Source organism: Corvus kubaryi, unplaced genomic scaffold (genome assembly GCF_017639235.1).
Source record: "Corvus kubaryi isolate FWS band 111438036 unplaced genomic scaffold, C.kubaryi_AGA036_p1.0 split3-73, whole genome shotgun sequence".
In the NCBI taxonomy this organism is placed as follows: domain Eukaryota; kingdom Metazoa; phylum Chordata; class Aves; order Passeriformes; family Corvidae; genus Corvus; species Corvus kubaryi.
Window position 1 is genome coordinate 42,231,673 of NW_024582091.1, and position 20,085 is coordinate 42,251,757.

General features: G+C 39.6%; 2 protein-coding genes across 3 annotated transcripts in view; both read right to left on the reverse strand.

Annotated features, from left to right (window-relative positions):
- Positions 1 to 13,201, reverse strand: part of VTA1 (vesicle trafficking 1) — a 37,897-nt gene extending 24,696 nt beyond the window's left edge. For both annotated transcript variants that reach the window (XM_042016597.1, XM_042016596.1), the window contains exon 1: positions 13,018 to 13,201. In XM_042016597.1, the coding sequence (XP_041872531.1) occupies positions 13,018 to 13,126 (109 nt within the window). In that variant the 5' untranslated portion in view covers positions 13,127 to 13,201. The remainder of the gene's footprint in view (positions 1 to 13,017) is intronic.
- A 2,886-nt stretch (positions 13,202 to 16,087) lies between these two features.
- On the reverse strand, positions 16,088 to 19,745 carry GJE1 (gap junction protein epsilon 1). The gene is made up of 3 exons (XM_042017125.1): positions 19,609 to 19,745; positions 18,829 to 19,011; positions 16,088 to 18,423 (listed from the first exon to the last, which is right to left on the reverse strand). The coding sequence occupies exons 1-3, from the start codon at positions 19,645 to 19,647 to the stop codon at positions 18,028 to 18,030; spliced, it is 618 nt and encodes a 205-aa protein (XP_041873059.1). The 5' UTR covers positions 19,648 to 19,745; the 3' UTR covers positions 16,088 to 18,027.
- Positions 19,746 to 20,085: the final 340 nt, after the last annotated feature.

Here is a 20,085-nt window from a genome sequence, read left to right on the forward strand (position 1 = left end):
CAATATTAAGTGCTTTTATAAATTACCACCACCCTCACTTGCAAATCTCTCAAATAGGAACTTCAAATTGATTTGAGAGAGTGTATGGATATAAATGGAACTTCACGTAGCAGAAGCCAGTTAGCCTTAAAACACTTGAACAAATGGTATTAAGCATCTCCTATCTCCATGTATGTGCGTACATAGCACCAAAACACTCAAGACACAAACCTGATCTTCAAATCAGACAAAACGGACTTTATCTAACTTTCCCTGCAAGAAGAGTTACGCATTTTTATTAAGATCTTGAAAATGAATTATTAACATCTTCTGATTAAAAGTTATCTTTTTACTATGAAAAATCCGTGAGTTTTAGAGTTGCACATGGCAGAACTTAACAGGCTTCATGAAACTGTGGGCAAACCCAAGTAAGTATTATTTTCTAGGATTAACACACACTAAGAAGGGAAAATGGCCAGAAACATTCAGTAATCAAATGGAGATTTCCCACATTTCCCACAAGAAACCCATTCCTCTAACTCTCCCTTCTGACTTTCAAGGGAGTCCTAAAAAACACCTTCAAATGCAAAGTTTAAGAGTCAAAAGCCGTAACTCCACCAAATATTATCATGAAGCAGTTATTATGGAATACCCCATGTCCTTCTTCTTGCAGGACACAGAGTTCTGCAAGTAATCCTTACTTGCTTCACAGCTTTAGTATCTCATTCCTCCCAAGCATCTCTTCATACACTAGAGAGAACCTCTTCCCTTTGAATTACCTCAGTAAACACAAATATTACACAATTGTCATCACATTGTACTTATCCTGATGCTTGCTGCAGAAGAAAACATATGCTCAAAAGCTTGTCTGCCTTTTCCATCTATTAGCAGTTTGTCTAATAAATTAGATATCTTTCTAAAACTTACTTAGATTCTGCTGGTGAGCACCATAATTTAGCTAATTTTTCTGGATTTTTAAAGTAGTATTTCCCATTTCATATACAACTGAATGTTGAAGCCAAAGTGTATGTTCCTTATTCGGGACTGCAAAGCTCACTAACTTTTCAATGTTAAAGCCGTTGGGTTGCCCAACTATTTAAAGACATTCTTCTGAAAAACAAAATACTTCTGCTCTCCAACGCCTCTCTAGTTTTACTATTACAATGTATAAAAGGATCTAGCATCTTCGTATTCAAGTTTCCAGTAAAGAACAACCATGTGAAAGTCCTGAACAAAACTAAAGGAATTAATAAAGACTAAGAACAACTACAACACTTGACCATGACAAACGGAAGAATTGCTATGTAGGTCTCATCAAGGGACAACATCATTATTGAGCTACTTACTGATAGGTACTCTTAAGCCCACCTTATTTATCTTCAGGATGCTGACATGTTAATGTCAAACATTAAAAACACCACATGTAAAGTTGAAATTAGATTTCAAAGAAATTCAAACACAGAAAGATACAGAGAATTGTATCTAAGGCACTAAAATTAATATTAAGTCATCTATCAATTAAAATACCATCATCACATGACAAGGAGCTAATGCGCAATCTTTGATTAAATTGATTTTAAGTACATACTTGATTGTAAGCTCCCCTGAACACATTTCATGATACAATTTAACAATATAAAACTTAAGAATTAACACAAGGTTGCTAAACCTATGAGCCATCTAGATCAGTTACCTCTTTTTGATGAATGAAAAGATCAGATATTTTCAGAGGCAAATAAATTCATTTTAGACTGATATGCATTAGGGTGACAAATTCAAAATGTATTTGGTCATTATAGGATACAGATTTACCTTACTTGCTGAAGTATGCATCTTCAGATCTTGTCCATAACTCATTTACATAAAAAGAACTCTGTTTCCATATAAATGGATCTTGCAAATATCTTTAGTCTTGATCAGTTTAAAAATTAAAAGTACTTCTAATTTGTAACTGTTACTCTTGTGTTACCTATATGGGGATTTTTTTTACTCTCATTGCAAATATATCCATTTAAATACTGAATGCCAGATAATTTTTTCTTCACTAATATCCAAAGGGGTTTGTTTACAGGACTGTGACATCTGTACACTTTGTATGAAGCCCTGAAAAGCCAGCCCTTTCCCCTCTTAGGATTTCAGAGGCTGAGAAAGACTTTAGGACTCCTTCAGGCACCCCAATGAACAAATGCAGAACAAGTCTTGAACACACAGAAATTACGTGTCAGGGAACAATAGTTACAGATAAGAAACATCTTTTTCTTGTCCATATGTAACTTTACACTGTGGATGACATCAAGCAATCTTCCATACCAACACTATTTCCTCCTAACCTTCCTTCCTAGGACCAAGGTACCCAAGGTTCTTAGGTTGTTAAAGATCAAAGGACTATTATCCACAGCACAGACTGCCAGGAAGGCAAGAAGGTGCTCTAGCAGCAGCAGCTCTAAGATACTAAGAACAGAGACATCCTAGAGATAGACTATTAATGTCACCTGAGATAAGATGAAATGTGTTCCACCTGGCACAGCAATTACATCTCTGTACCACAAAACTGACCATAGGAGACAGTTACCACATGCAGCCACCAAGTCCCAATTTGTAGCACTGCCTACAGAAATTGTTAAGATTTCCTGAAAGATCTTATTAACTGGCAAAAGGTCAAAGCACACTTTACCCTAACAAGAAAGTCTACTGTGATCTTTAAAAGCTTTTGAAGTCCAGAATTTTTGCATGCTCGCTTCTTCACGTACTTTTATATGTTTGAAAGAAGGACTAACCTGTCCAGAGATAGGCCTCTGCTGAGGCAGTCACTGAGATAAAGGCAAAAGCTATTCCTTTTTTCTCAAGTAAGTGGTGATCAAGAATGAGCGTGATGTCTGTAAAAAAGACTATTGACAGAGCATCACTATATAGTAGCATTCAGTGCCAAACGGTAGTCTTGGCTCAGATACCATTGATAAAACCATCTGATTGCAATGAAAAATGAGGCAACCCTTAAGTCAGAAAACACAAACCAGACACTACCAGTCAAAATCTCCACGAACATCAGCTTCACTCAATGAACTGAAGATACAGAAGAAAACTCTCCACAGTTTGAATCTCATCAGTGACACACAGAATGTTAAGTATGTTTAGGTACACTTACTGCTTTACTCAATGCTGCTCTAGTCAAAAGTAGGGCTTTAAGACTGAAAACCTCTATCATTAAACTTACCAAGCAAACAGAAGGTGAAACAGCTGAAAAACTGAAAGAACTAAGAGATTTCTAGGGACAAAATAGGAAGAGGAGGAAATAATGTGGTATTTATCTTTAAACAAAACAGGAAAACAAAATTGGAAGAGGAGGAAATAATGCGGTATGTATCTTTGAAGACACTACTGAAATAAATATAATTATCTTTTAATGCTTTGAAATTTTGCTTCTGAAATTATCTGTATGAAGAGCAACATGGGAATGAATCTGAAAGCAGTAAGCAATCCTTTGCCTTATTGCTGACAACAAGAAAAAGCGTCTACCAGTTCTACTCTTTCAATTTTTGAGTATTACTATAACATATTCCTAAGGAAAAAATTTTAGTTTATTTCCAAATGCAAGTTCTTCCACATCTGTGTCTTCTGTCATCCTCTCTGCTCTAATTTTGAAATGTCCCAAGTATTCTACATGAAGGCTATCTGTAAGACTGTGTTGGTTTTGATACTACTGCCTTTGCCAGTTAAGGGGTTCTCTTGCATATCTTTCATTTTGTGAGTGCTCAATCACACAGGTATTACTTATTGTAAAGATACATGGTAATAACTGAAAAATATGTTTTCACCCAGTGAAGGAAATCTATAACGTGCTTTTCATGCCTAACTTGTATCAAATGGGCAAATTCACTTCATTACTAAATTTTCAGCAGCAAGAGCAAAACATACCTCTCCTGTGTTAATATCATCAGTCAAATTTTAAACTGGCAATTAATGGTCAAAGAACTGTCCTCCATGCTTATGCTGACAGGTAATCTCAGTAGCAAATATCGTGTAAGCAAGAGGCCAAAAGTTTACTGCCTCCAACATCTCCACTAAGAAAGTCAACAGTGACATCAGTTCAGTTGCCCCCTTCCCCCGCATCTAAAAGAAAACAAATTATTTACATTATATACAGCTGTTCCGGTTTCTGTAATATTGCAAAAGCAATATTCTGTAATATTGCAAATTACTATGCTTGATAAGTCCCAAAACTTTTGCTTTAATGGAAGTGGTTCCATTTCTAGTAAGTGGAAGGTAATCTCCTGAAGGGTATAGACACCACAAAAGAAATCCTCTTAGTGTTCTGTATTACAAATGCATTGTTTTACCTTGTAGAATACCACACTTGAAAGGCCATTTTACATCAAAATCATTTTGGTTTTCTCTTCAGAACTTCTCTGTATACATTGAAAAAAATGTTTAAAGTGCATGTCCCTAATGACCAGCGATATACTGTTAAAACTAAAGAACCTGACTTACAGGAGCCATTTGCTTTGGAACTTCTGATAAAAAAAAATCCTCTGTGAACAGCCAAGCTTCTGGAAATGTTAATGTAAAAGAGAACTAAACCCATACATTATAGCTGCAAAAGTTTTCAAGTTTTTAAAGCCAAAATGGAGTATATTAAGAACGTAGACAATCTTGGAATTAAACGACCTGTAATTCTTATCTCTCTTCACTATTTATGATGAAGATCTGGAATATCTGGAAACAAATAGGTGAATGAAATTATTCCTCCTTTTTTTTTATGCACTCAGCTTTATAATAGATACAACTATTTTTTGCCCCCCTCTATTCAAGTAGCAAAAAAGACTTTTATGTGGCCAATGAAGTAGTATAGTATGTGCATAAAGTACTAAGGAGGCAAAGGAGGCTACATAGAACTAATGTTTAAATATTAAATAACATTATAAGTAGAGCTAAAGTAATTTGTAATTTTACAACAAAGACACGACTGTTTTGCCAATTATTAACTAAGACAGTTTGCAGACACGACATTTATCTTCAAATTCATAAAGACTTGGCAAGTAATCATTCTCACAAAAATGTTATGCCAAGACAACTACAAAATATACATCTTGATTTGCTGCCCTTAATCTCTGTTCAGTAAATACTAAGTGTGGGTGTGCTGGCTGGAATTATACAGTGAGCTTTACAGAAACTTCTCTCCCTTTATTTATGTCACGTAATACCACGTTATTTTTCCTTTGCTAATACACAGCACAATTTCAGAGCAAGTATTTTGTCTTTAGTATGTGCCAGACATTCATTCCTCATACACAGTAAGTCACTCCAGATTTATGTTTGTGTAACAACTGAAACTCCCCTTGCTCCCATTTTAAACTAACTTTGTGCCAAGTAAAAAATACTGGAGAACAAAAGTTCCAGCCAGCAAGCATGCACAATAGGTTGATTCTTTATCTTCCTAATTCTGTCCTACTATCCATCTTTCTTTTTCCTGCTCTAACAGGATCAAAAGATTATACTTCTTTTTCCCTGTGTGTATTTAATTCTCTAGCATAGAAAATAAATTATTAGCAAGTGGAATATTTTTGACATTTGATAGTAACAAAGTGACATAAAATAGTAAAAAATAACATTGCAATAAATTTTAGCCATATTTTGATTCTGATTAAGGGATGAAAGCTTTTCCAGGCTGTAATTTATTACTCATTCATATTCTACATCTTCCTCTTCTCTTTGTCAAACCACTGACAGAAAAATGTTTGTTAACTGCTTGGTACAGGAAGCCAACAGTTAGAATATAAATGTGGGAAGCAAGGGGAACAAGTGTTGCAATTATTAAAGGATCAGGGGCATGGATTATTGATAGAATTATGGGATCAATAAAAGAACTGTAGCAATAGGCCTGCAAGCAAAAGGCCTGTGAGAAAAACTCTGCATGAGAAAAATTCGTGTGAGAAACAAACCTGAGAAACAAAGAGGGAGTCTTGAAGATTTGCAGCTGTTCAGGTAAGACCTGGAGAGGGGGAGGTAAACTCTGAATTCTTTTAATCATAACATAACTGTAGAAGCTTGCCAATGTAAGTCCAATTATGTAGAAGTAGAAATGCATTTTGGTAAGTTTTAAGCCACTTAAGAGTTAACAAGCTGGTATACTATATAAGTGCCTCTGGATTGCTAATAAACGGAGTTTTGCTCTTATCAACCATATTGGTTTGGACTGCATTCCTCCCCCCGCCAGAGTCCCCGGGCCTCTCTTCCTTTTACAATTCCAACAAACAAGGACATTAAATTGGATTCTACTCAAATTCAAAACTACTGGAAACATATTTTCATATAAAAATGAATTATTCTTGCTTTCATGAACATTAATGTGTCATATTCCAATCACATAATTTCTGCATGCAGATCATAAATACATGATATTTCTACATGGCTAAGTCCAAGCTGTCTGAAATCAAAGACTTTAAAAAATAGATTTAACATACTAACAAACAAACTTGGCCTTACACTCTCTCTTCATTACATGATGCTGAAGGAAACTAGCAAAAGACAAGGCATTAGGCTAGCAGCATCAACTGAAAGCTTCAAAAGCGGACTCCTGACCTTAATGGCTAACAGCATCCACAGCTGCATCAAGAGAAGTGTCGCCAGCAGGTTGAGGCAAGGAGTCTTTCTGTTCTACTTGGCACTAGTGTGCCACACCTGCAGTCCTGGATCCCCAGGATGAGACATGGCAAGGGCCACAAAGCTGATGAAAAGCTAGGAACATCTGTCACACCAGGAGAGGAAGAGAGCTCAGATTGTTTAAGTGTTGAAAAGCAAAGAATCAGAGGGTCTTATCAATGTATGTAAATACCTTACGTGAGAAGGGGGGCAGTGGGGAGTGAAGACGAAGCCAGACCCTTCTCAGTGGTGTCCAGTGACAGGACAAGAGGCAACAGGCTCAAAATGAAATACAAGAAATCCCATTTAAACATAAGAAAAATCTTCTACTGTCTGGGTAATCACACACTGGAACAGGTTGCTCCCAGCAGTTGTGGAGTCGCCATCCGTGCAGATGTTCAAAAACTGCCTGCCCACAGTCCTGACCAACCTGCCCTAGTGATTATGCTCTGAGCAGGGGATTGCATGAGGGGATGTACAAAGCCTTCCAACCTCAACAGTTCTGTGTTTCTGCAAATCAGAATACTGATGTTAATGCATCCCTTCTTCAAAGGCAGCAGCAAACCTCAGGCAGGAAAAGACAGTTGTTAATTCTACTTCCAGAGGTTCAAGTTCAATAAATATATACCAAAAAAAGGTGAATTATGTGCCGGAAACAAGGCACCTTAGAATATTTACACTAAATTTACACATTTACATTTACCATACAAGTGAAATTTATGAGTTTCATACAAATACATGTAATTCAGAAAAGGTTTCGAACTCTGAAGTACACTTGTTCTATTTTATGTTCTCATTCCTATCTCTGTCAGAATAGATTATTTTAAAATATTTCCTATATAATCAAAGCAAGTGCCCAAAAATACTACACAAGAGTTAATATCATCTTAATTTTTGCCACCACCCACAGTTTGCTTTGAGGATTGTGGGGTTTATATAATTGTCTTTGTCATTCCTAACACTTTTTAGTTTTTCTGTCTGCACAGACAAAACAATTTTAAGAGCACAGTCTTCCCCAGTTACAAATCTTTGAAATAATCAGAGCGAACAAAGACTGAAAACAGAAAAAAATAGAAAGCAAAGGGAAAAGTATAAATTGAGAAAAAGTTTTAGCTTATAGCACAAGCAAGACAAGTCTAACAGCACACTATGAAACTGCTACTTACTTAAATATCTGACTACTTTAACTTACCTTGAGTAAAGAAGAGATGAAATCTATTCTTCTGTATGCAAGCTCTAATAAAAGCCTTTAAAACATTTGTTGTATTGGTAGCCCACAAAATAGTATTCTGCCACCAGCAATATGAGAATATGGAAAATGTACTTTTACAAATGGACTACACAAAACTAATACAAAAGATGAGTATTTAAACTGGAAGGATCAGGAATTGGATCATACTAGATATGGAATGTTATAAGCACATTCTTTTAAACACTTCAATTCCACAGTGTCCCAGAATAAACGAAGTCATTAAGTATGTGCTGAATCTCTCCAAATACAGCAAATACCAGTTACTTTTATTTTTATTAGTAATTCTTAATTACTTGCATCTTCTAAATTAATCATTCAAAATGCATTAAGATACAATAAAAAGTTGAATTATTTAAAAGCTCAATTAAAATATTTGGCCATTATTAGTCCTCTGCTCTAAGGAAGGATCAGTAAAAAACAACAGTATTTGAGCTGTAAAACTGCACAGTAACTATATTTCCCAAATTCTTAGTCAGACCATGAACTTTACCGTCTATTTTTTCTGTAATAATAATATTAATAATAATAAACTCATATAATTTGTATGCAAAGAGAAGCTTGTTTAATAGGTGTCTGACTACACTTGAATGTGAAAAGCCAGTCACATTTAGCAGAGGGATATTTCTGTTAAAAGCTGAATGACTTTTGGTTCAAGAGGTTGTCAACTAGTTGTGGAAAAAAAATTGTCTCTTTTGCTCCTCTCCTGCTTGATCTCACAAACGCAGAAAGGTTAATGCAAGAGTATGATCCTTTGGAAGCATTTTTTCACACCTCTTTCATACAGAACCAATCTACTGATCTTACACGGTTGTTTGCTGATGTTTAGTAAAGCAAAAATCACCACACTTTGCTTTTTGAAAATTACTAGAATCATAATTTTTTTCATGTTGGATTCATTGGCTATCCAAACATTGTTCATGAAACATCAGTCCTTTTCTGGCAACTCAATGGCATTCTCTCAATACTTTTGAATTAGAATATCAACGTTCAGTAAGTATAGACTACCAATCATCTTTGCAAAGAGATTAACAGTGCTACAGGAAGGCTGAAACAACAGCCATTAATGAAAATCTTGCTTTAAACTGTAAACCTGAAGTTTTTGGAAGATACAGCTACCTCTCAAACCTTGCAATTAAAAAGACCCCAAACTTATCAGTCAAACTGCCACAGTTTGGATATATGATTTCTTCAGTTATTACAGGCCCGAGATTTTTTTTTTAATCAGAGCCTGCCTCCTTGTGTCTGCAAAATAACATCTCAAAGTAGTCAAACAGTAAGACTCATGTAAGTTTTTAACATAATAAGTTATTTTATTGACTACCAATTACTTACTTGACTTTTGCTAGGCAACCAATGTAGCATTCTTTTCTAGTATTCTCTTATACCTGCTGAATAAACTGACCTTTACCGAACCTGAAATACCTACATACTTAATGATTAACAAATAATACAAAAGTGAAAAAAAAGTATCAAATGGCGAAGAAAGCGTTTAAAGTAAAGTGGTAGATCACTGCAGTGCTGGACACTTACATTAACCATTAAGTGTTTAATCTCTTTAAAAGAATTATTTTGTGAGATCATGTCCTCTTAAAAGCTTTAAAAAAATAAACCTGGTTTCTTTATTTCTCTACGGTCTGTGTTCTGGGTAGAACGAATGTTACAACCATGTTAATTTATGGTACATACTGTCAGGAAAAAAATATATTTTAATTACTTCAATAAAAAGGTAATAGTTTACACACAACATCTAAAGCTACTGATCATATTCTGCTTTGAATCTGATTACCTAAAAAAGAGGTTAAGCATGAAGGTTTTGTAAGGATTACACAGGATTACCAGTAATAAACCAGTTTTTTAATTTTTGCAGTGTGGAAGTACCACAACAAAAAGTGTTGTGTTATAGTGTACAAGAACATCAATGTTCAACATTTTATTTCTCATGTGGAAAATGATGTGGCTGTTGAAAAAGACAAATAATCCCTGCTGCAGCTATTTAAACTGTGTAAAACGGATTAATGGGAATTAAATTACAGTTTCTGTAAATCAACATATGCCAGCAATACCAAAAAAGCAGGAGTCCTGCCTTTGTCCCAAGCCACTGTGTCTTGTTCCTTGTCTTTGTGGGAACACAGTTGCTTAAGCAGCAGTGAATCGGCCAGGCTGAAAAATAGCTTATTATTGTTTTTCATCATGCAATTAGATTAACATTTGCTTCCAAACCACTCTAGGGTTGGGAATGAGAGACCAGAGAAGGACTACAGCATTTTCTTTAGGTGGCATTACTGATTTATGCTATCCTAATGCTTAAAATGCACACAAGAGAAAAAAAATTAAAATAGTGTATGCAAATAAAACATGTAACTGCCATAAAAATTCCCAGCTTTAAGAGTACACCTATATCACCTATGATGAGAGACAAAAAAGTAATGAGAGCAGTAATTTCTCTGACAATTTTATTGCTAAGCTATAGACAGCAATTATTTTAGGTTGCAAACACATCTTGTCAGAGTGCACTTACTTCTGATGCTCAAATTAATTTGTGTCACAGCTCTTATTATTAGACATATAATAGAGGAATTTAACTAAAATTAACATAAAACAAAACCTAGCATACATATGCCCATACTGCAAACTACTGTACCATGGCAACATTAATAGTATTGTGACCAAAGCTTTTTTCCACGTATGAACCACGTATGGCAACATTCCAAAGCTATAAATACATCACTGTTCAGACTGATAGTTACATCCACCAGCTAACCAATGCTCCCCCTCACAGGGTGCCTGTGAAAGCAGCCTTGTGATGGAACATGCAGCACTGTCCCATCGCATGGCCTTTCACCACAGGGTGCACTCTGCCGTGCCTCACCAGCCTCCTGGTCCCAGGACATGCAGGGTGCCAGGCATGTGCCTGCAGATGAGGCTGGTGGAGAAGTGCCAGCACAGGCAACACCACACGACTTAGCATGCACAGCGCTTTCCTCACTCCATTCCTTCCAAACAATACATTATATAAAACGTATAGAGCTCCTCTGAAACCCATTTCAAAGGCTCCACAAAGAGATGCTCACTTTTTTCAGTGATGCGTCTAATGAGAAGCGTTTTCAAAACACTATCTGAAAGGTATTCTTGAAAATTTTTTGTGTCCCCAGATCTACACTTCTAAAAATTTATCTTTTTAGTAAAGCTTTTATTATTCACAGCATGCTAGGAGTATATGCAGTACTTTTTTTTTTTTTTGATAGTAGCAATATTAATAATTAATACTTTGGGATTCCATGCAATTATTCCAAACCCACAATGTTAAAAATTAATGGCTCATAAACCTTACTTTTGCTTCAAAGCCAGAACTAAATGAAGACAAAAACAACTATGGAACAGGAGTAATGCATTTTCATCAATCCAGACAAACTCATCCACCACGGGAGGAAGTAAGTGTCATCAGCGGAACGCTGGTGAAAACAAAGATCCTTTGTTTTTTTTAAATACACAAAGGAGAAGAATGAGCAAGACCTAACTTGAAAAAGAGGTATCAGTGCTTTTTACTTTACGTAATACTGTAATGAAAAAGATATCTCTGGAATACAGTCTCTGCTATACTCAGTAATGAATCAGATGTGTTGAAGCACTCAAATGAAAAAATAAAAAGTTTCAGACTGCTTAGGACAGACAAGGCAAGCGACTTTACAGGAAATGGTAATTATCCAACACGGGCTTTTTTTCCCTCTACGCTAAGACTTAAGCTTCAGAATGCAAAACACAAAGAAAAGTAGAGATCATACACCAAAACATTTCTGGTTTAAAATAGACTTGTATTTTATCACCTACACTAATGCGTATCTTTTTCTTGTATAGCCAGACAGGTTATTAATGACAGAATGACAGAAAAATGACAGAATAATGACAGAAAAACCCAGAGAAATAAAGAAAAACAAACAAACAACAAAAAACTCAGTGCAACTTGACCTAGCTGGTGTTTCCTGCCACACGCAGTGCCACTCGTCCTGTTTTTCCAGTAAATAAAGAGAGAGTACTACTGAGAACATCCAGTGTTCTAAAATGTGGCTACCTCACCTTCCTGGCTGCACTTTTCCACGTTAGCACACCATTCCTGTGTAACACAGAAAAGGTAAAATTATTCTTCTGTCACTCGGATGACAGCTTTTTCAGAGGTATCTGAAACCTGAATGTCAAGATTTCATTCTTCTAAATTAAAATCACCTTACAAAGAAAAACTACCAGTTCTACATCTATTTTTTATTTCATTCTTCTTGAAGACAAGCCAAGTAAACCCCTCAAATAACCTCGCATCTCAATAAAAAAAAACAACACTGTGATGACACACCTTCCTTCCCCTTAAGGGTGGGCTGTCGACAACATAAACATACATTTCTGGTGATCTGCTAGTCTTAGGCACTTTCCAAGTGTGGCTTAACTGTGACAGGCATTTAAGCTTAACAGCAGGCTTGCATTTCTTAATTAGCTTAGAAGCCATATTAGCTTGAAAAATCTACATATTAATTTGCAAGATTTACAGTAAGGTTTTGCTGTGTTCATTTCGGTGAAAGAAGTAGAAAAAGAGCAACCCACTCACTCCCTTTGAGAACCCCGACCCCGTGCGAATGGGCGGGGCGGGGCAGGAACGGAACGGAAAAGGGAAAGGAAAGGGGAAAGGGAAGAAAAGGAAAGAAAAGGGAAGGGAAGAACTACTATCAGAACTAAAGATTCTCAGACTCAAAATACTTATTCAGGGTTACACAGGACAGGAGGACAAAAACTCTGAAAAGGTTCTTGAATGCTATTTCTTGCCATACTTCTTAGGACTATCCCATCAGGGCCACTTTGCACGGTGGCGTGCGCGCACGCAGCCGGGCTGCCGAATACGCACTACGACTGCGAAGAGCCTTTAACTCCGCAAGCACAGAGCGGATGAAAGGCGAGCGGGGCTGCAGCGGCAGCCGAGCACACCGCGACCACCCCGCACCGCCCAGAGGTGGGGCTTCCCTCCGCCCCCCGTCTCCGCACATCCCACGGGCAGCCCGGGCGGGCAGGGGAGGAGCGCTCCGCCCGGTGCAGCGGCTGGCGGCCGCGGGAGGGAGCGGCGGCCGGGCCCGGCGGGGCGGCGCTGCGGCCGCCTCCTCACTCACAGTAGTACGCCACCACGGGCTCCCGCTTGTCCAGCTCCTGCGCGGTCCGCAGATGGTGCTGGATGCTCTTGAGCTGCGGCGGCAGCGGGGGCAGCGCCGAGGCCGCCATGGCGCGGGAGGCGGCAGCGCCCGGGTCTCGCTCCCGGGTCTCGCTCCCGGGGCTGCCGCGCGCCGCTTCCGCTTCCGGCTCGGGAGCCGTGGGCGGGCGGGCGGCGGGGCGCGGAGAGCGCCCCCTGCTGTCCGGGAGGGGGCGGGCGGGGCCGTCCGTCCGTCCGTCCGTCCGTGTATGCGGAGCTACGGCTTCGAACGCCACCTGCGTGGCCCCTTAGTGCTTGAAACGCATCCCACAGCAGCCGGGAGGAAGGGCTGGAGACCTCGGGGCGGCCGGGGCTTCTCCCTGGCCCAGCGGTGGAATGGCAGCCTAGTCCCGGCTGCCCAGGGCTGAGCAGTGACGCCTTCCCCATCCCTTCTGCCTCCCTTCCTTTGGCAGGTCAGCCCAAAGAGCTGTGCAGACCTGGCCTGTGGAGGTACACCTGAAAGTGAAATCCCTTCTCAGACTGAAACATCTTATCCTTGGGCTGTGCCAAGGCTTACCAGAGGTCCGGGAGGCCCTCGGGGGCTGAACTGCACCTTTACATCCTGGCCTCTGCCCTTCATCCCCAAAAACTGTTGTCCACAAAAATCGGATCAGTTACCTGGTATGCCAATAAATACACACTCGAGAGAGACATTGATTATTCAGAGTTGCGCCAGCCTGGGTGTTTGGTGGTATTCCATAAATCAAGCACCCCAACTATCAACACTTTACCATTAATACATTTAGCAAACAAAGGTTACAGGTTAACATAGTTTTCTTATCAATGAGTATTCTGTCTTCTGTTAGTTGATGATTCTCTTGCTTCTTATGCTAATTAGTGACCATGCTTAGTCTTTCTCATTTGAGTCATTTTGTTTCTTGGGTCTCTGGTCCATCAGCTGGTGGTCAGGATCTCCCCCTGTCAGAACTACCTTTTACCCAGTGAGAGCTGATTGCAGCACAGTTGCTGAGTTGCCTTATTAGTTTCTTCCTGACTTTGTGAGTTCTGCCAAATGGCCCTGTGGCCTATAAATTCTGCATTCCTTGTGTCAACTATCAGTGGGCAACCTTCTTCCCAAGATTTGTTAGCCTCCCCCTGGGTCTGAGATCAATGAAGAATGCCAAGCTCTAAACCTGGCAAACAATGTAAACCTGGTAAATGAGGCAATTCTTCTACCAATTTGATTTGTTTTTCTAACACTTGGACATCACTTAGAGCTTGCTTGCTAGCTGCTATCTGTTTTCACGGATTAAATCTCCCTTCTCGTTGATTAGGCTTGAATGTATAGAAAGACTAAACATCAAAAAAAAAATCCTTTCTTAAGAAAATTTTACATATTCCACATTTTGCAATGCTACCATGGCCTGGCTAATAGGACTGGGCTGCTTCTTGCCAGCTGTCAGCAAGCCTGTCAACCCTGGAACATGCATCTTGTAGGACCACCACTTCCCAGATAACTTTTTCTCTGAGGAACCACCAGGGATTTCTGCTTTTGCAGAGAGGGGATGAGAACAGCAAAAGAAATGTGAACTGTTGAAACAAAATAGTTTCAAATGGATCTCACAAGTTATTGAAATATAAATTATTTTAGTGTCTATTATCTCATTCCGATGACATTGTTAATACTATTTTAAAATTTCTTTTAGACAGCCCTTTTGCCAAACCTGTTCTTGATCTCAAAGTGTCTGTTTGCAGGGGAGGAGAATGTCGATGCTCCAGGGCATAAAAAAAGGTGCGTGTTGGATGGAGGCACAGGGTAGGAGAGGTGGCTGCATTGTCTCATTGCTGACATGGGAGAGTGCCAAAAAGGGAACAGAAAGGATATTATGGCTGAACAGAAGAAAGGAATCCATGAAAGGAACAGAACAAGGAGTGGTTGCAGGACTGGGATGCTGTGGTGCTATACTAGAATCTGGGTGGCCCAGAGCAGCTATACCTTTGATGTAAAGGCAATCATGTCACAATTACAGCTCTTTGTTAAGTGAGAACTAAAATGGTCATGATGTCTGACTAGAGACAAAACTGACGGCAAACACATGAGCTGGGGATTGCTTTGAGTGCTATCTGGGAAAATGAGGTGGCTGGAGTGTGGTGGAAAGCAATGAAAAAGTCAAAGCACTTACAGTGCGAACCTGATGTAAGCAACAAAAATGCTTCCTCAGTGTTCTGGGAGACAGGACTTCATGTTCGCTGTGTAAAGAAATAGAATTGAATCAAAGAATCCCCAAGTGTATTATATAATTCCTTTCTAAATGGCAACAAGGAAAAAAATAAGCCTTCGTGATCATCTCAAAGACTTGCTAAGCATTTGAGCAAAAATCAACGCAACACTGAGAAATGCACGAGGGCATATCAATCTCAGAGGGACGAAGGGTGGAAGGAAGCTGATAGAAAACAATGTGAATAAGGATGAAAGTGGTGGGAGTTTGGAAGACTAAGCAAAAGAAAGTTTAGAGACACTTGAGAATACAAAGAGCGCCAGGAAAACAAATGGCAAATATAGGAAATAGGAGTGTTGACAGCCACAGGGAAATGATTTCTTTACATGGATATAATATCTCCATCAACGTGTTCTAGAAACTAATAGCAGAATCAGGCACAGAAAAACATTTGCACTAAAAGGCAATAATGCACTTTTTCTTTAAAATGAAAAACTGAGGAATTTGACAATTTTAATTCCACAGGAAATGCAGAAAAAAATATTGGTGGTGTATCTCATTTGGAAGAAGGAAAATTTTTAATATGTTCCAGAATTTGACCACAAAAGGAAAGGGCATAGTGGTGGGTAATCCAGCTCCTAAAGCACTCAAGGGATCCTCAGGCAGTCCCACGCCAGTACTTGTTCTTCAAGGGTCTTGATGGTAACAGGGACTTAAGGAAGTCCTGAGGGCTTGGGGGTTTTGGCACTCCTCTGACCCTTCTGAAGTGTTTGGAAATTTACAGAAGAACAGCAAGCAATGACATATTAAGCACCAGGGAGAATACTGACAAGGTTGTGATTAAGTTATTTTATTATTATACAAATAACTGATTAAGTGGCATTTGTATACCATTGATAACAACTGTACCTGGCACGTGAAAGTAAATTATTTTTCTTAGTAGTTCTATATGCTGTATTTTTTTATAAATAAAAATATTTTTTTACCTGAGATTACAAGTTTCAGTTTGCAATAATAATTCCAGATGGATATTGACATATACAGTGAAAAATTAAACATGTATTAACCAAAGAACATGGCATATTATGCAAACAAGAAGTTAGCACAGTGATTTTTATTCCACTTGCAATGCTTGCAAATATCAAATAATTAATTTAATATTGCATAAATCTGATAGCTTTGACTGGACATTTATTTACGACATGTAACTTATTTCCATGGGGGAAAAATAATATTAATGCTTTAATATATTGAAATATATCATCTTGTTCTTGATCAGCATATTAAAAAAAAATCACACACCTAGTTTTAGCTCACTTTGTTTTACATGGCCCAGATTCAATCAAATCCAAGACACCTAAAACTTTCAATGCCATTTGTGTGATCAGGATTACTTTTGTGGGTGAGAATTGCAAGGCTATGATAATTCAACTGTGTTTGGGACTTATTAACTAACACTTGGTGGTAAAACATTTGGTAAGAATTTTTCCAGACTTTTCTAAACATTTCGGAAATGACCCAAATTCTGTTATCAGGATCCCAGCTTTTTATATTTGAAAAAGGAATGGAAAATGGCTGATTGTTATTATTGCTGTGTCTAGATATTTTATACAGGAAACTACCTTCTCCTTTCTTTCTGATTCTGAAATCTTTTTTATTTCCATTATCTCACTTCAGCACAAGGAAATCACTTCTAAATATGTTTATTAGCTCTTAAGAAGAAACTGTTGCACACAAAAACATCTGATACCTATATACCTTTGACACCTAACCTAACCAAATGCACTTACTGCATAGAATAATTTTAATATGCAGACTTCTTTTTTCATTGTTATTCTAGCAACTTTAGTCACAGCAAGAAGAAGTTAGATGTGACACAAACAGCAGAAAATTCTGTGGGCTCAATTCCACAGTCACACACAAGCAAAACTCACTGAAATCAAGTCATGATTGGGCCTAGGAATGGCTTTTTTCCGAGATTTTATTTTGACACTTCTAAGCCACTTAAGCAAAATTGTCAAGAAGCCCTTTTCCTCCTTCAAAATGTGATCATACTAAATTGGTAAAAATCTTCTGCGTGGTAAGCCAAAACAGGAGGGTAAGGCATTGCAGTCAGCACAAAGAATACCATGCTACTCTTTCACTTTTAGAAGGAGATTCTGAGCCAGCAGGTGACAGTAGCTGAGCCTCTGCAGAGTGAAGCTGGTATCCATGGATATGTTGTCACCACAGCCTAACCAGGAGTCTCTGCCCCTGGGGGCTGAGATGCAGGTTGCATCTCAGTGGCACTGCTTGGGAAGATGCTCGAATGCTTTCTGGTACCCAGAGAGTATCCACCATTATTGCTCAATTCTCAAGCCATAAGAACATGTAAGAAATTTGCAATAGTTTTTCCTGAAAGGGCAATGACCTTATTAGCTCCAATGGCATGTGTTCAGAAAAGTTGTGAATAGAAGTGTGTTTATAAATAACCTTCTCCACACACACAGGCACTCCCCTGGAGGCAGAACTATTGTATGTGGCAGGTCATGAAAATATATTGCTCTTGGAGACCTCAGTGCCTTTGGCCTTGACATGGAAACAAAGATTATTCTAAAACAGTGTTTTAGATAAGGAGTTCAGGTCAAATGACTATTCTGCCTCAGTAATATTAAGTGTGGTTCTCCTCTGCAACACTGCATAGAGGCCAGGAGATGATTTGTGATTTGTGGTTTGAAATCATTGTTACAAGACTGTAGGTGGACAGGGCGGTAAATGAGTACGTGTGGTTGACATCACTGAGTTTTTAAGAAACCTAGCCTTCTACATGAGATCTCAAAAATTTCAGCAACACACAAGATCACTGTAATCACAGTAAATGTGTACATTGCAATAAGAAAAATCGTCTTTTCAAAGTGCTCTGGCACCATGCACCGGGTAATGTTAAACTTTTTTTCAAGTGCTCCCACATCACACATGTAGATTGCGTTCACTTTGAAACCAAAGAGCTGAATCTGAAGCCAAAAAGCCACAACTTCAAGGACAATCCTTAAGAAAACAGAGAATATATAAAAACCGGTGTAGGATGACTTTTGGAGAATATCTTCCTGTTTGATGCTCTTACAAGCAGCATAAAGGTGAAAAAAGGCTCCAGGTACCAGTACAATCACCAGCTGTAATGCCCAGAAAACCTAAAATGTAGCAGAAATGTAGCTGTCAGATCATTTACAACTGCATTGGGACAGCTAAAACACATGCATATTGGAACATTTTGCAAGTCTGTTTTAAATATATATCAAATGTATAAGCACTTAGATGACAATAAAAGTAAAAAGCAGTTATGTTTTGACTTGAAAAGTTTAGTTGGTTTCTGAAACATGAGGATTGTTTCGAAGGAAAGGAAGCACAGCTCCCTATTTAGTCAGTGATAAAGGAAAATATTAAAAGGAAAATATTAATGAAAAATCTAGTTATAATTAGCCTAGTTAACTATAATTAGTTAGTGCTTATATGGAACAATCACGTTTTAATTTTTGCAGTTTACTTTCTTAACACTGGATTTTTATAATGAAAAAATAACAGAAAAAGATAATTACCTGAGGAGTTATCGGTCTGAACTGGTTGTAACAGAAAAGATTAACCTCTCTCTTGTCTGGGTCACAGCTGAAATGCAAGGCCTCATTTCCATAAACAGCAAAGCCCAAAACACCAAGGAAAAACATTCGAATTGAGCCAAAAAAAAGAGTGTGGAATTGACCAATTACCGTTGGCGGCCTGAGCTGCAAATCAGAGGGTTCATTCAACATAAAAAAATAAAAATGAACAGTGTTATTGTTGGAGGTCTACTGGCTTTTTTTCACTATCCAAAGTATTTCTTTTATTCTACTTGTTTTAAAAAGAGAGAGTTTGTCTATGCTCTAGAGAGCAGTAGCTCTCTAACAAAATAATGTCTTAGAACACTTTATTGTTCCTACTAACTTTATATAAATGTTAATTTGTCTAGCACTTGCCAGTTCATTTGTTTCACTGCCTTTATCTGTATTCCGCTGCTGCAGAAGGCGCCAGACGGAGCTGAACGCTTCGACCCAAAGTCTATTCGTTTTGCTGTTGTACTGATTCATTCACATGATGTCAGGTGATGGCAAAGCACAGACCGCCGTGCCACCATCAAACCTAAACATGCTTAGAGCCATACTTATTCCCGCAAATTAAAGCTTCCCCAAAGGGGCAATTCCAGCCCCGTGCTCGGGCCGAGAGCGCAGGCGGGCGGCACCGCTGGCCCGTGCGCGGGGCGGGGGCGCGGCGGGGTCCCCGCGCGGTTTGGGGCCGGACCCCCCGCTCCGGTCGGGGCCAGGGGGGCGCCCCCGCGTACTCACACATCCCTCCGAGAAGCTCCGGATGTAGTTGGGGGACATGGCTGGGGAAGGTGCCCTGTGTGGGCGGCGGCCGGAGCCGGAGCCCGCCCTGGCCCCAGCCTCGGCCCCGGCCCCGGCCCCGGCTCGCTCCGCCCTTTGTCCCCGGGCGGGCCCCTGCTCTCGGGCCGGCAGCGGGCGCAGCAAAAGCGGGGCCGGCGGGCGCCCGGCGATAATCCCCGGGCAGCACCGTCAGCAGCGCCGGCCGCCACCGCCGCCCCGCCGCCGGCTGCGCCCCTGCCCCGCTGCCCCTGCCGCGCTGCCCCACGCCGGCCTTTCACCGCCACCCCGGGGTACCCGCTGTACCGACCATCACCCCCGCCCGGCCCCGGAGCCGCTCCCCGCCCCGGTCCCCATCCTCGTCCCGGTTGAGGCCCCGGCGCAGCGCTCTCGGAGCTGCCGCCGGCGGGAAGATCCGAGACCCGGCTAGCCGGAGCATCT